Genomic DNA, 17,570 nt, shown 5'->3' on the forward strand with positions numbered 1-17,570 from the left:
GAATCGAACCTGCGACACTTTGGTTCACAGCCCGCACTCAATCCACTGAGCTACGCCAGCCAGGGCCTGAATAATACTTTTCTTTTACTCACTTCTTAAGTGAAGTATTGTAAAAGGAATCTGTATATTACTCCTGAAGATGAAAATCATGATCAATTTTTCATAAACAGAAACAAACATTAAAAATACACACAACAAGCAAGATGTCAGAGGAGTAAATGGAAGTTACACTCTAGAATTACAACTAATTTGTACAGAAATTCAATAACCAACTGGACACTAGCTTAGCTGGAGATAAGCCTTATAACCACCGACAGACAGAAGAAACCACTTCACCACAACAGGACTGGCAGGGAGTGTGGAAGAGGCAAGAGGGGGCTGGCTGAGCTCCCACAAGTAGCAGCCGAAGTTCCAGAGAAATATTTCCACAGCCCAGGGGTTCACCCTGAGAAGTGTGGGGTCTAAACACCAAGCTGGGCTCCCCAACCTGCAGCACCAGGGCAAAAAGGGAACCTAGATAACATCCAGCTTTGAGAACCAGCAGGGTTTCTGTCTACCAGGGAGAGACTGATGGCTGAAGACGCAGAGAGCCTCTTAAAGCAACAATGCACAAAATTTTGTTTGTGGCCACTTACCCTGGGCTCGGACAAAAGAAAAGCGAAGTGGACTAGAGACGCTTGAGGAAACTGGGGTTGGTGGTTCTGGGAAGAGAACTAAAGGAACAACCACCATGATCCCTGTGCTGAGTTATTATCCATACTAAAGAAGTCATTTTCTCAGGCAGGGCACTCCCCTCCAAATGACATCAGCCTGAGGGGAAGCAATAGCCCCACCCACAAAAATTACTCTGCCCCACCTTTGGAGTGTAAGCAGGGGTGGTAATTGTAGCTTGATTAGTTTAATGACTAATTAGTTTAGCAGCTAAGGTAGAAAATACAAAGCAGCAGCCAAAAATGGGAAGACAAATAGACCCCAAATGAAAGAACAAGAGAATTCTCCAGAAGAACTAGATGGAATGGATGCAAGCAATTTATCAGATAGAGAGTTTAGAGTAATGATTGTAAGGATACTCAACAGCATGAAAAAGACATTGAAACCATACAAAAGGATCAATCAGAAATAAAGAATGCAATATCTGAAATAAATAATACACTGGAAGAATAATGGTAGGTTAGATTAAGCAGAGGATCAGTGATTTGGAAGACGAGGTAGAAAAAAAACACCCAGGCAGAGCAGCAAAAAGAAAAAAGAATTTTAAAAAATGACAAGAACTTAATAAACATTTTGGACAACATGAAATACAATAACATCCACATCATGGGAATACCAGAAGGATGATAACAAGCAAGAGATCAAGAACCTATTTGAAGAAATAATGACCAAAAACTTCCCTAATCTGGTGAAGGAAAAAAAAACCCAAGTCCAGGAAGCTCAGAGAGTCCCACACAAGTTGCACTCAAAGAAGCCTACACTGAGACACATCATAATTAAAATGACAAGGCTTAAAGAAGAGAATCCTAAAGGCCGCATGAGAAAAGCAGGTAGTTACATACAAAGGAGCACCAATTAGTCTGTCATCTGTCATCTTAAAAAAATATTTCAGGCCAGAAGGGAGTGGTATGAAATATTCAAGATTATGAAAAGCAAGGACCTACAACCAAGGCTAGTTTACCCAGCAAGGCTATAATTTCAAGTCAAAGGAGAAATAAGGAGCTTTCCAGATAACAAAAAGTTATAGGAGTTTGTTAACACCAAACCAGTACTGCAACAAATCTTAAAGGGCTGACTTTAAGAAGGAAAAGAAAAGGTGGAGGACAACAGCAACAACAACTACTGGAGGAAAACAGTCTAACAATAAAATGGCACTACATACGTATCTATCAATGTAAATGGCTTAAATCCTCCAACCATTAGATATAGGGTAGCTGAATGGATAAGAAAACAAGACCCACATATACGCTGTCTCCAAGAGACCCATCTTTGATCAAAAGATACACACATACTAAAAGTAAAGGATGGAAAAAGATATTTCATGCAAATGGAAAAGAAAAAATAAGCTGGAAAAGCAGTACTTATATCCAACAAAACAGACTTTAAAACCACAGCTATAATAACAGACAAAGAAGGGTACTACATAATGACAAAGGGAACAATCCAACAAGATATAACCCTAGTAAAATTTATGCAACCAACATAGGAGCACCTAAATATATAAAAGCAAATCCTGATGGGCATAAAAGGAGAGATCAACAGAAATACAGTCATAGTTGGGGATTTTACCACCACGATGACTTCAATGGATAGACAGTCCTGACAGAAAATCAACAAGGAGATAGCAGCTTTAACGACACACTAGATCAAATGGATTTATTTGATATCTTCACAACATTTCACCGCAAAGTAGCAGAATATACATACTTTTCAAGTGCACATGGAATGTTTTCCAGGATAGACCACACATGTTAGGACACAAAACAAGTCTCAATACATTTAAGAAGACTGAAATTATATCAAGCATCTTCTCTGAGCACAATGCAATGAAACTAGAAATCAATCACAAGAACACTGAAAAACATGCAAACACATGGAACCTAAATAACATGTTATTAAACAATAGGTCAATAACAAGATCGAGGAAGAAATCAAAAGATAGCTTAAAACAAACTAAAATGAGGACACAACCATCCAAAATCTGTGGGACACTGGGAAAGCAATCCGAAAAGAGAAATTCATAGCATTGCAGGCCTGTCTTAAAAAAAAAAAAAAAAAGCTTAAACAATCTAGCTTTACACTTAAAAGAAACTTGAAAAAGAACAACAAATAAAATTCAAACTGAGTAGAAAGAAGAAAATAATAAAGATCAGAGCGGAAATAAACAAAATAGAGTCTAAAAAAAATACAAAAGATCAATGAATCCAAGAGCTGGTTCTTTGAGAAGATAAACAAGAGTGAAAAACCTTTAACCATATTTATCAAGAAAAAAAGAGAAAGGACCCAAATAAAATCAAAATCAAAGAGGAGAGATAACTAACACCAAAGAAATAAAAAGGATTGTGAGAAAATATTACGAACAACTGTATACCAACAAAGTGGACCACCTGGAGGAAATGGATAAATGCACAGAAACATACAATCTTCCAAAAATAAATCAGGGAATCAGAGAATCTGAATAGACAGATTACATCTAGTGAAATTGAAATAGTAATCAAAAAACTCCCCCAAAAAAGCCCCAGGCCAGATGGCTTCACAGGTCAATTTTAGACCGAATGTTCAGAGAAGAACTAGCACCTCTCCTTCTCAAACTATTTCATAAAATTCAAAGAGAAGGGGAGGCTCCCAAACTCATTTTACAAGGCAAGCAATTTATTCATTATGTTCATTTATTAGGCAATTATCCTAATTTCAAAACCAGATAGAGTCTACAAAGAAAGAAAATTATAGGCCACATCCCTAATGAACAGATGCTAAAGTCCTCAACAAAATATTAGCAAACTGAATAGAGTAATGCATCTAAAAGATCATACACCATGATCAAGTGGTATTTATTATGGGAATGCAAAGTTGGTACAACATTCACAAGTCAATCATTGTGATTTACCACATAAACAAAATGAAGGATAAAAACCACACAATCATTACAATAGATGCAGAAAAGGCATTAGATAAAATCCAGCACCAATTTATGATAAAAACTCTCAGTAAAGTGGGAATAGAGAGAATATACCTAAATATAATAAAGGCCATATATTACAAACCCACTGTCAGCATCATAGTCAATACACAAAAACTACAAGCATTCACTTTAAGATTAGAAATGAGACAGGGATGTCCACTTTCACCTCTCTTATTCAACATAGTACTGGAAGTCCTAGCCACAGCAATTAGACAAGAAGAAGAAATAAAAGGCATCCAAATTGGAAAGGAAGAAGTAAAACTGTCTTTATTTGCAAGTGACATAATACTTTTCCTAGATAACCCCAAAGATTCCATCAAGAAACTACCAGAACTGATAAATGAATTCAGCAAAGTAGCTGGATACAAAATTAATATCCAGAAATCAGTTCAATTTCTATATGATAATAACCAACTAACAGAAAGGGAAATTAAAGAAACAATCCCATTCACAACTGGTTCAAAAAGAATAAAATACCTAGGAATAAATCTAATCAAGGATATAAAAGACCTGTACTCAAAAAATTATAAGATACTGAAGAAAGAAACTGAAGATACAAATAAGTGGAAACACATCCTGGATTTATGATAGGAAGAATTAACATCATTAAAATGTCCACACTGCCCAAAGAAATCTACAGATTCAACATAATTTGTATCAAGATTCCAATGAATATTTCACAAAACTAGAAGAGGTATTTCAAAAACTTATGTAGAACCACAAAAAGTTCCACATAGCAACAGCGATCTCACAAAGAATAACAAAGTTGGAGGAATTACGCTACCTAATATTAAACTATACTATAAGTCCATAGTAATCAAAACCACATGGTATTGGCATAAAAACAGACACAGATTGGCATAAAAACAGATCAATGGAACAGAATAGAGAGCCCAGAAATAAATCTACCCCTTTATAGTCAGATAATATTCGACAAAGGAAGCAAGTACATACAATGAGCTAAATATAGTTTACTCAATAAATGATGTTGGGAAAATTGGACAAATATGTGCAAACAAATGAAACCAGGCCACCTTCTTGCACTACACACAAGAATAAATTCAAAATGGATCAAAGACATAAATGTTAGACCCCAAACCAAAAAAATCCTAGAAGAGAACATAGGTAGCAAAATCTTGGACATTACTTATTGCAACAATTTATTGGATATATCTCCCCAGGCAAAGGAAACAAAAGAAAAAATAAATGAATGGAACAATACCAAACTAAAAAGTTTTTGCACAGCAAAGGAAATTATCAACAAAGTGAAAAGACAAGCCACAGAATGGGAGAACATGTTCACCAATACATCTGGTAAAGAGTTAATATCCAAAATTCATAAAATATTTGCAAAATTCAACACCCCCCCTAAAAAAACACAATTAAAAAATGGGCAAAGGACCTGAATAGACACTTTTCCAAAAAGGACATACAGATGGCCAATAGATAAATGAAAAGACTCTCAATGTCACTAATCATCAGAGAAATGCAAATAAAACCACAATGAGATATCTCACATCTGTCAGACTGGCTATCATCAATAAATCAACAGACAACAAGTGCTAGGGAGGATATGGAGAAAGGGGAATCCTTTTGCACTGTTGGTGGGAATGCAGACTGGTACAGCCACTGTGGAAAGTAGTATGGAAATATCTCAAAAAGTTAAAAATGGATCTGCCTTTTGTCCTAGCAATCTCACTTCTGGGAATATATTCAAAGGAACCCAAAACACTAATTTGAAAGAATATAAGCACCCTATCCTCACTGCAGCGTTATTTACCATCACCAAGATATGGAAGCAGCCCAAGTGTCCATCAGTAGATGAATGGATAAAACAACTATGGGACATTTACACAATGAATACTACTTGGCCATAATGAAGGTGTAGGTAGACACACTGTGCCTCCTCGAACAACCAAAAGAAGGACAACAACAATTTAGAAACAAAATAACAACCAGAACTGACAGAAAATTGAACTGTATAGAAGTCTGACAACCAAGGAGTTAAAGAAGACACATTCATCCAGACCAGTAGGAGGGGTGGAGGTGGGCAGCAGGGCAGAAAGGACTCGCAGCAAGGCAGAGGCTAGAGGAGAAGGGCAGGCAAGATGGCAGCTGGCAGACCCATAGAGGCAGTGGGTTGTGGAGCAGGGCACACAAGACTGCAGCTGTCCTGTTAAGGCAGCAGCGGGTGGACCCGGCAAGACGGCAGATTGCTGAACTGGGTGCTCCCACATTTGAGTACAGATAAACCAGGAGAAACAACTGGGAAGTGGGACCAACTGTACAACCCAGGGCCCCAGCTTGGGGAAATACAGCCTCAAACCACTCATTGAAAACACCTGTGGGGGTTGAGGTGCTGAGAGAAACTCCCAACCTCACAGGAGGGTTCACTGGAGAGACCCACAGGGTCCTAGAATGTACACAAACCCACCCACCTGGTAATCAGCACCAAAAGGGCCCAATTTGCCTGTGGGAAGTCGGGGAAGTGACTGAAATCCAGCAGAGAGTACAGCAAGCACCATTGTTCCCTCTCGGACCCCTCCCCGACAGACAGCGTCACAACCCAGCAACTGGGTTACCTCTCCCTCTGATGAACACCTAAGGCTCCGCCCCTCACTACATAACAGGCAGGTCAAAACAAAACAAAACAAAACAAAACAAAAAAAAATGGTCCAAATAGAAGAACATATCAAAGATCCAGAAAAAATACAACTAAGCAACGAAGAGATAGCCAACCTATCAGATGCATAGTTCAAAACACTGGTAATCAGGATGCTCACAGAATTGATTGAATTTGGTCACAAATTAGATGAAAAATGAAGGTTACACTAAGTGAAATAAAGGAAAATGTACAGGAAACCAATAGTGATGGGAAGGAAACTGGGACTCAAATCAACAGTGTGGACCAGAAGGAAGCAAAAAACATCAGACCAGAAAAGAAAGAAGAAACAAGAATTCAAAAAAATAAGAAGAGGCTTAGGAACCTCCAGGACATCTTTAAATGTTCCAACATCCAAATGATAGGGGTGCCAAAACGAGAAGAGGAAGAACAACAAATTGAAAACTTATTTGAACAAATAATGAGGGAGAACTTCCCTAATCTGGCAAAGGAAATAGACTTCCAGGAAATCCAGGAAGCTCAGAGAGTCCCAAAAAAGTTGGACTCGCCCTGGCTGGTGTGGCTCAGTAGACTGGGTGCTGGTCTGGGAACCAAAGGGTCACTGGTTCGACCCCAAAGGGTCACAGTCAGGGCACATGCCTGGGTTGTGGGCCGGGCTCCCAGTGTGAGGGCAAGTGAAGCAACCATGTATCGATGTTTCTCTCCCTCTTTCTCCTTCCTTTCCCCTCTCTCTAAAAATAAATAAATAAATAAATAAAAAGTTGGACCCAAGAAGGAACACACCAAGGCACATTATCAAGTTACCCAAGATTAAAGATAAGGAGAGAATCTAAAAGCAACAAGAGATAAGGAGACAGTTACCTACAAAGGAGTTCTCATCAGACTGTCAGGTGATTTCTCAAAAAAGACTTTGCAGGCAAGAAGGGGCTGGAAACAAGTATTCCAAGTCATGAAAGGCAAGGACCTACATCCAAGATTGCTCTATTCAGCAAAGCTTTCATTTAGAATGGAAGGGCAGATAAAGTGCTTTTCAGATAAGGTCAAGTTAAAGGAGTTCATCATCACCAAGCCCTTATTATATCAAATGTTAAAGGGATTTATCTAAGAAAAAGAAGATAGCCCTGGCTGGTGTGGCTCAGTGGATTGAGTACAGGCCGGTGAACCAAAGGGTTGCTGGTTCAATTTCCAGTCAGGACACATGCCTGGGTTGCAGGCCAGGTCCATAGTAAGGGGCTCACAAGAAGCAACCACACACTGATGTGTCTCTCCCTCTCTTTCTCCCTCCCTTCCCCTCTCCCTAAAAAAAAATAAATAAAATCTTAAAAAAAAGAAAAAGAAGATAAAAAATATGAACAGTAAAATGACAACAAACTCACAATCATTAACAACCACACCTAAAACAAAAACAAAAGCAAACTAAGCAAACAACTAGAACAGGAACAGAACCACATAAATGGAGATCACATGTAGGGTTATCAACAGGGGAGTGGAATAGGGGGAGAGGGGGAAAAGATACAGAGAATAAGTAGCATAGATGGTAGGTAGAAAATAGTCAGGGGGAGGGTAAGAAGAGTATGGGAAATGTAGAAGCCAAAGAACTTATTCGTACAACCCATGGACATGAACTAAAGAGGGGGAATGTGGGTGGGAGGGCGTGTACAGGGCAGAGGGGAGTAAAGGGGGGAAAGTGGGACAACTGTAATAGCATAATCAATAAAATGTATTTTTAAAAAAAGAAAAGAAGAAGAAGAAGAAAATTTTACCCTTTGCGACAGTATGGACAGACCTGGAGAACATATATTTGTAATATAGTTTATTTCAGCTAGTGGAGGTGGGGGAGCAGGAAGGTGTGGGGGTGGAGGGACTTTGCAAAAAGAAGAAAGGACTCATGGACATGGACAACATTGTGGTGATTGCTGGGGGAAGGGGGCAAGGGGACTAGATGGTAATGGAAAAATACAGTAAAGATTAAATAAAAAAATACACAGGCAAATACATACATACATACATACATACATACATACATAATTCTCATTGCCAACCTATTATGTCCATAACAATGGTGGGTAAATAGGGAGGAATGGTTTAAAATGTTTACTGTTGACTTTTGGGGGGAACATATTTCAAAACTACAAATTTCTTAAGGCATCCCATAGAATATTATAGACAAAAGGCTTTTGGATTAAAAAAGGTTAAAAGTAGTAGGAGTCAGAAGACCATGGTCTGCCACTTATTAGCTGTGTGTTCATACCCTGGTTGAGCCTCAATTTCCATGTCCATAAACAGAGGTAAGAAGAGTAGCTACCTCATTAGGTGTTACATAAATTAAAGGAAACTGTGCAGTTCTAGGCATGACGTGAGCCACAATGCATGCTAGCCACTAGCACCAGTATTATTATTCCTACTGTTATTTCCACATTTTGAGAAAACAAATATTACCCATCTCCACACAGACTATTTTAGGTGGCCTAGAAATCAAGGTCTCTAAAGATACTGTATTACTTCAGCAGACATAATATAATATAAAATACATTAATACATTGCTTTCTAGTGTTAAGAACTACATTTCTGAGACTACTTGGAATGTCCATGATACTTAAAAATCCAAAAGAGCATTTCCATAGTAATCTGCACAGGAAAGTATAATTATAGTTTATGAACTACCACTGACATTAATGGGAGCTACATCTAAAAGACCACACATTCACACACATAGGTTTCATAAACTTTATATTAATTTGGAGCATTTTACAGTAAGATACTTACAAACTTAGTTTTGCAAAACTCTCTTGTGCACTATGCTTTTCTCGTTCATATGCAGCTTCAACTTCTTTGAATTCATTCTTGATCATTTCCAAGTCAGCAACAGCTTCTGCCTGGCTGGCCTTTTCTACCTGCAAAGCTCCTTCAAGGTCTCGAATCCGCAACTACCAGATGACAGAGACGCAATTAAAGCAAGCAAGGAAATGCTAGTAGTATCAATCTCAAATTGAGTAGAATACTTTATCAAAAGCAGATTACCATTCATCAAAATGCTTCTTTCTTCTTTGGTATAAAGGGGAAATAAACAAAAGACAGTTCATTCCCTTTCTCAACAACTTTAATGGGAGGAAGGTGGAATAATAAAGCTAACTATGCTAAAGAAAAGGGTAGGCTGACATAATATATATAACCTGCTGCCATCCAAGTGCCTAATTTTGACTTTCTAATCCATTTGGATACTTCTTTTAAAAAATATAATAAATTAAATGGATTTTTTAAACTAAAGGGAATTATGCTCCCCCTCTTATGAAAAATATCATAGGCTCTATAAGCCTCAGAAAATTAACACATTTTTTCATTTCTGGAGATTTCTTACTGTATAGTGAGGTTTTTTATTATCAAGTAGTACTATTTGACTGAAATATTTATCAGTATGGTAATATGTTATCTGGGAGTTGCTTCAAAATAACCTGAGGGCAGAGGAGTGGAGAGGGTAATAGGTAAAACACAATTGGCCTAAGGTACATCATAGGGCTAAGTGATGGGCATATGGGGGGCTCAGTGCACTATTGTTTCTGTTTTTGCACATACTTAAAATTTTACATAATATAACATTTTAAAAATCGTATTCCCTCTCTACACCAACAACAGAATAGAGAAAGTGCATTCCCATAAAAGAATAGGCAGCTATAAAAAAGGGAGCAAGATGACATTTAAAAAAGAAGTTTTCTATGCAGTGTAAATATATACTAAAAAGAGCAAAGTCCAGCTCATCATATATAGTATGATGTATTTCAGGTAAACAAATGAAAAACCTAAGGATAAGCAGTAGGCCAGAGAATGGTGTAATGGGAAGGAGAGGAGTAAAAGCAAAAGTCTGGACCCTTTAGTATTGTTCTGATTTTTGAACTATAGGAACATTTTGTCTTTTCAGAAAATTAAATTAAAAATAGTCTACTAAAGTTCAAAAAAGAAGGGGATAGAAAAAAATGTTTCACACTAGACAGGTGATGGGCTATAGAACCACAGACTCAGGTTTGAATCCCAGCTTTGCAAATTAACTTATATGACCTTGGGCATATTACTAAAATTCCAAAAGCCTGAGTTTTCTCACATGTAAACAGGAAGCAATAATAATAGCAACAACAATATGCAAACTATCTCCAGGGTTGCTAGAAATATCTAATGGGATAATTCATGTATTTAATATTAATATACTTAATATTAAATCATTTCTTCAATAAATGTTTGAATTTTTTAAGCACTTGGTATATGCTAGGCAATGTGCTAGTGCACAAGATATACATAATAATCATGAAAAGATAGAGTCTTAGCTTCTGAGGCGCTATAATCTTTAGGAGAGAACAGACCACAGGGGTGTGTGGTAAGTGCTTCCTGTCACAGAGGCGTGCACAAAGGGCCATGAAATTAGAGAAAAACTGTGACCTGTGCCTGGGACAAGCCTTGCAGAGATGGCAAAAGACAACGCGAATTAGGAAAGGTGAATTTGACAAGAAATGAAGCCTAGGACAATATGAAAATGGTTCATAAATTAATCTATACAAATAATAATCACAAGAAACCTTCTAATTATGCAGATATATTTGGAATAATTGAAACATTTATTTTTACACTAATGTAAAGAAGTAAAATAAATATGTAGACACAACTTTGTAAATTTTCAAACTTGGTCTTTTAAATGTTATTTTTCTCTACTGTTTTGTCTAAATCCAATGTTTACAAGTAAAATAAACATAGGAAACATTTTCTTCTGACTACACTGTTATCTTCTTTCACAAAATAAGCACACTCAATCACAAATGATAAACCAATTCAACTGAAAGAAAAACTGACTTCAAATGAACAATCTGAATCAAAAATTTTGAAACTACTTGTTCATTTTTATAACACAGTATCTAGGCAAATTTAATAAGAGAACACTTTATACATATATTTAACTACAGTTTATGATGAGATGGTAATTAATTACAATTATCTGACAGTCTCATTTGCTTTTAAGCCAGTGTGAAACTAAATTTCACTAGGTGTCCCTCACTGATAATACTTGTAAATATTTATAGATATGAGGTTCAAATATAAACTTTTGCTTTTTTCCTGTCATAGTGTAAGCAGATATTAATTGGAACTACATAATTAAAAAATACATGTAATAATTTCCATTTTTAGATTTACTAACTATTCCCAGTGATATAGGTATAAAGAAAAACTTAATTTTGAATTATACTTCTTTCATGAAATTAAAACTTCAACTTTATTGTGTATTGTTACCATTTTGGGTGATCCAATAATTTTCTAAAAAGAAAAAGCTTATCTTATACAAGTTTGCTTAATACACAGACACATCAAATACTTGCCTCTGAGAATTTTGAAGGTTAAAGGGTCTCTTCATTAAAGATAAAAGTTTTTAAAAAGTATAAAATTCTTACAAATTTATTTGCATCTCATTTAAAGGCATTAAAACAATACTAGGAACCTACAAATTTTTAGTAAGAAAAATTTAATATAGGGGAAAGTCTAAGTCTTCAAAACAAACCCAAATGAAATTAAGGACTGTCCAACTCATGGAACTTTACACAACACTTCATTTACAGCACAAGCTATCTGCAGGTCAGACTTGTCCCCGGGCAGCGGTTTGCCCACCACCAGGTAAAATGCAGAGAGAGCTTCACTTAGAAATTCCTTCTCATTCTCTAAGAAAGGGAAAAGGATACTTTTCTTAGAACACCTTCATTTAATTCCCCTCTCAGATTTAATCCTCCTTATTATGTTCCTATAGTACTTTAGTATTTCATATTTCTATCTATACATCTATCTGTATATCTGTATCCATATATACTTCTGGTAATGGAATGTAAGTCTCAAAAGAAGCTCCTTTGCCTTTTATACCTTCAGCTTTTAATACACTGATAGGCAATATACACAGGATATTTTCAAAAATAAATTCATCCCTTGGGTGTTTATAAAAAGAACACTGAGCAGCAAATCTTTCTGGGCCAGATGGTAAATATCCTGGACTTTGCAGGCCATGAGGTGTCTGTGGAAACTACTCCACTTTGCCACTGTAGCATAAAAGTAGACAAGATAAAATTTCACAGGAACAAGCACTGAAATCTGGCCTGTGAGCTGTACTGTGCAAACACCTCCTCTAATACAGTAAAGACTATCCTCAACTGTATCCTTATAGTAAATAGGATAATGAGTGTCTTAACAATAGGCTACCAATTCTAAATGCACACTTTGGTTCTCTGAATATAATGCTGTTTTTTCCCAGCTTAGTAAATCCATACAAAAAAAATGTTAAATAAGACTATCTACTGATTTCTCAAAAGAAACTTTGCAGGCAAGAAGGGACTGGCAAGAAGTATTCAAAGTGATGAAAAACAAGGACTACAACCAAGATTACTCTATCCAGCAAAGCTGTCATTTAGAATGGAAGTGTAGATAAAGTGCTTCCCAGACAAGGTAAAGCTAAAGGAGTTCATCATGACCAAGCCTTTCTTATATGAAATGCTAAAGGGTCTTATTTAAGACAAGAAGATCAAAATTATGAACATTAAAATGACAACAAACTCAAAACTATCTACAACCAAATTATTTAAAAAACAAAACCAAACTAAGGAAACAACTAGAACAGGAATAGAATCATAGATATGGATCCTGTGAAGGATTATCAGCTGGGAGGGGGTTGAGGGAGAACGGGGGAAAAATTACAGGAATTTAGAAGTATGATTGAGTAGGTACAAAATAGACAGGGGGATATTAAGAACAGTATAGGCAACAGAGAAGTCAAATAACTTATATGCATGACCTAGGGATATGAACTAAGTGGGGGAGGGGGGAGATTGCTGGAGGGAAGAGGGTTCCTGGTAGAGGGATGCAAAGGGAGAAAAATTGGGACAACTGCAATAGTATAATCAATAAAATACACTTTAAAAAATTTATTTACATTTTACCTGAATAATTTCAGAGTTAAATTTTGATTCCAAATGTGCTGCTCTTTCTGCTTCAATATTTTCTTCTAACTTCCTCACTCTAAGAGTAGTTGCCTAAAAAGAAATTAAAAGTTTGTTTTAAATAAATATCAGTATTTAAAGTGGACATGGATGACTATAATCTAGAGTTGTAATTAACACTTTAGATTACCATGGCCTATTTTTTTTACTTTGTAGGAGTGTAAAAATCATGCTCCAGAAAAAAAGCTCGAGAGCTTGCCTTCTTCTTCCTTTTTATTAAGATATAACTTACATGTAATAAGCCACACATATTGAAAGTATATAATTTGATACCCTTTGACACACATAGGCCCACAAAATCATTGCTGTAATCAAGACAGGAAATGCTTCCATTATCCCTTGAAAATTCTTTGTGCCGCTTGGGAATTCCTTTTTCCAACCCTCACCACCATATCCCTATCCCGAAGTAACTGCTGATCTTCTATTTGTCACTATAATCAGTTATATTTTCTGAAATTTAACATAAATCAAATCATGAAGTGTGTATTCTATTATTTGGCCTCTTTCACCAGCATAAATTATTTTGAGGTTCATCCATGTGGGGACGTGTCAATAGTTCGTTCCCTTTCACTGCGAAAGTGTTCAGCTGTGCGGATCCCTGCACGTGGTGTGTCTGTTCACCTGCTGACGGGCATTTGAGTTGCTTCCGGTTTGGGCTGTTACAAACAGAACTATAATGAGCATTTGTATGGACATACACTCTCTTTTCTCTGGGGTAAATAGTGAAGGGTACCATGACTGGGTCAAATAGTAGGTGTATGTTTAATGTTTTACAAAACTGCCAAACAGTTTTTTTTTTAATTTCCAATTTTATACATCCTCCCCAAAACTTGAGAGTCGTTGTTTTCTTTTTTTGGTGGGAAGTAGGATTTGGTGAGGATTAGACATTCAAATAGGCATATAATGGCATCTCATTTTGGTTTCAGTTTGCATTAACATCATTGAGTATGTTTTCATGTGTGTATTTGCTATCTGCATATCTCTGGTGAAGTCTCTGGTCAAACCTTCCCCCAATTTTAATTGGGTCACTTGATTTCTTATTATTGAGTTTTGAGAGCTCATTTTATACTCTGGAGATAAGTCATTCATTGGATATATGATTTGTAAATATTGGCACTCAGTCTACAGCTTGCTTTTACATTCTCTTAACACAGTCTTGCACAAAGCAGAAGTTTTCATTACAATGAAGTCTAACTTACCAATTTTTCAGGCATGATCCAGCTTCTAGCCAGCAGCAGAAGGATGAGCTCTTATCTGAATGCCATTTTGTTAAGAAAACACAACTCTTGGAAGGAAGCACTGGATCCCTAGTCCCAAAGAGGGAACTGGTCATGACCAAAGGCCAATTCGGGGCCAGCCTACAGGAATGCCCAACTGCGTTGCCTGTCTCGAGATCAGAGCAGCAAAGAAAAGCCTGCCCTATCTGTCAAATACAGGCAGTTCAGTAGTGGTGGAAAAGGGCTTACTAATTTGATTTCCTTTCCTAGATATAATCTGAGCAAGAAAAAGTTTCTATTTGTTACTAACACTCTTATTATTTAGCCTAAGCTGAAGTGTTTTTTTTTAATGCTTCTGATTAATTTGATTTTTCTGCTTTTCTCTCCCCATTTCTTTTTGTTTACAGAGATGGTAATGAACTATAAAAAGAGAGGACATAGATAAAAAGTGGATAATCCACAAACTTATCAAGCAGTATGTGAATAAGTAAGAAATGACTACACTTTTCTTTGAGCAAAGCGTATTTGCATATCCATAAAAGAGCAGAGAATAAACACAAATATCCTGTCTTCTCTAGAGGCCTTTCTAGACACCACTTTCTACCAACAGCCTTCATCACAGGCAAGAAGTAATTTGGCTTGAGGATTTAATCGCTCTGTGTTACACAAACATGAAAGTCACAAAACATTTTTTACACTGAATTATTTGCTTTATTTAATTTTGCAACTCCATCAGTAATAATTCTTAATAAATTATTACACTAGAAAAGACTTTCTCCAGAAGCCAGAGTAGTAAGTCTAAATATGATTCTTTTGGGTCTAAAAATAATTTAAATCCAAAAGGATAAAATAATACTTTGAGTGCAGTATAAACTCTTGAAGGTAAAATCTGACATTTATATCCTATATTACTAGAATATTTTGAAATAACAGGCATACCATTGAAAGATGAAACCAGTAAATATCCATAGTTCTCTATGAAGACTCAAAAGACATTAAGAAAAACTGGAAATGAGGATATTTGATGGGACTAAGGTATTATTACTTTTTTGGTATGATAATAATTGGTATTTTTAAAAATACCAATGTTTTAAAAATACATATTAAAGTGTGTTCATGGATAAAATTATATGATGTCTGAATTTGCTTCAAGTCAGGTGGGCCTGGAGATTATTATGCTAAGCAAAATAAGCTAGTCAGAAAGACAAATGCCGTATGATCTCACTTACGTATGGAATCTAATGAACAAAATAAACTGAGGAACAAAATAGAACCAGAGACATGGACACATGGAACAGATTGAAAGGTCACTAAGGGGAGGGTGTGGGAAGGGACTGGAAATGATTAGCCAAAGAACATGTATGCATATATGCAGAGCCCATGGACACAGACAACAATGTGGTAAAGACTAGGGCGGTGGGGTTGTGTGGAGGGGGGAAAAGGAATAGGGCGGGGGAGAACATCTGTAATAGTGTCAATAATAAACACATAAATAATCATGCCGGAGGTTACGAATGGGGGATTGGTATTCATGATACAATACTGGCCATTAGTTGAGAAATGTTGAAATTCAGTGAGAGATACATGGGGTTCGTTATAATATTCTTTCTACTTTCACATGTGATTTAAATGTTCTATATAGAAAAGTTCTTTTAAACAGAAACAAAGCAAAGGTATTAAGGTTAATGAGGACATATGGTGCTGGTATCATTATTTACCCAGCAAAATTATATTTGACAACAAAAAAATCATTAGAATGAATTAAGTCATTCATACCTAAACAGAAAAAGTAAATGAGAAGGCAGGGCTTCAAATCAATCAATTCCTAATTGTTGGGATATTAAGAGAAATCAAGGAAAGTATTCTCTTTGTACTCACTTCCACCTTTTTCAGAACTTGTATCACACTAAATATTAGCCCCATGCAATATTATTAGCTATTATATGAAAAAGCAATTTTATCACCATAAGGATGTGAGAAACCGAGGATTAAATCCAAACAATTATCTTTACTAGAGGACTTCTCAAAAAGTTGACATGACCATCCTGAAAAAGAACCAAGTGGGAAGATTTACATACCCTGGTTTCAAAACCAGGACTACTCCAGAACTATAGTGACCAAATAGTGCCGGCATAAGCACAGACATTTATACCCATAGAAAGAACTGAGTGTCCAGAAGTAAATTTGTGTATCAGTGGTCAATTGACTTTTGACCAGGGTGCCAAGACCATTCAATGAAGATAAAACATTTTTCCATTAAATGGTGCTAAGACAACTAGATATACACATGCAAAAGAATACATCTGGACCACTACCTCACATCATATATTAAAATGAATTCAAAAAAATCAATGATCTAAATATAACAACTGAAACCATAAAACTCTTTGAAAAAAACAGGGAAAAAGCTCCAAAAACTCAGATTCGGAAACGGATTCTGAGATATGACACTAAAAGCAACAGCAACAAAAGAAAAAACAATAAACTGAACTTCTTCAAAATTTAAAATTTTTGAACTTCAAAGAACATTATCAAGAAAGTGAGGGCCTTGGCTGGTGTAGCTCAGTGGATTGAATGCAAGCTGCAAACCAAAGGATCGTGGGTTCGATTCCCAATTAGGGCACATGCCTGGGTTGCAGGCCAGGTCCCAAGTGGGGGCCACATGAGAGGCAACCACACATTGATGTTGCTCTTCCTCTCTTTCCCCCTCTCTTCCTATCTCTCTAGAAATAAATAAATAAAATCTTTTTTAAAAAGAAAAATAAATAAAATGTCATATGTTTAAAAAAAGAAAGTGAGGGACTTCCAGTCAAGATGGAGGCACAAGCAGACACACTTTGCCTCCTGACACAACCACAAAAAGAACTACAACTAGACCTCAAAACAATTAATACCCAGAACTATCAGAAAATTGAGCTGTATGGAAGTCCAACCACCAAGGATTTAAGGAAGCCACATTCATCCAGACGAGTAGGAGCGGCAGAGGCGCCCCAATAAGTAAGCAGAGAGGCCATGAGTCATGGTATGGCACAGAGAGATGG

At 36.5% G+C, this 17,570-nt stretch overlaps 1 protein-coding gene across 4 annotated transcripts in view; it reads right to left on the minus strand.

Moving 5' to 3' along the window:
* Window positions 1–17,570, minus strand: part of CCDC171 (coiled-coil domain containing 171) — a 312,135-nt gene that overhangs the window by 226,201 nt on the left and 68,364 nt on the right. For all 4 annotated transcript variants that reach the window (XM_028512445.2, XM_036021569.1, XM_028512435.2 and 1 more), the window contains 2 exons: window positions 13,253–13,345; window positions 9,063–9,223 (listed from right to left, as the gene is read on the minus strand). In XM_028512445.2, coding sequence (XP_028368246.1) covers window positions 9,063–9,223; window positions 13,253–13,345 — 254 coding nt within the window. The remainder of the gene's footprint in view (window positions 1–9,062; window positions 9,224–13,252; window positions 13,346–17,570) is intronic.

This window comes from Phyllostomus discolor, chromosome 3 (genome assembly GCF_004126475.2).
Source record: "Phyllostomus discolor isolate MPI-MPIP mPhyDis1 chromosome 3, mPhyDis1.pri.v3, whole genome shotgun sequence".
Classification (NCBI taxonomy): Eukaryota; Metazoa; Chordata; class Mammalia; order Chiroptera; family Phyllostomidae; genus Phyllostomus; species Phyllostomus discolor.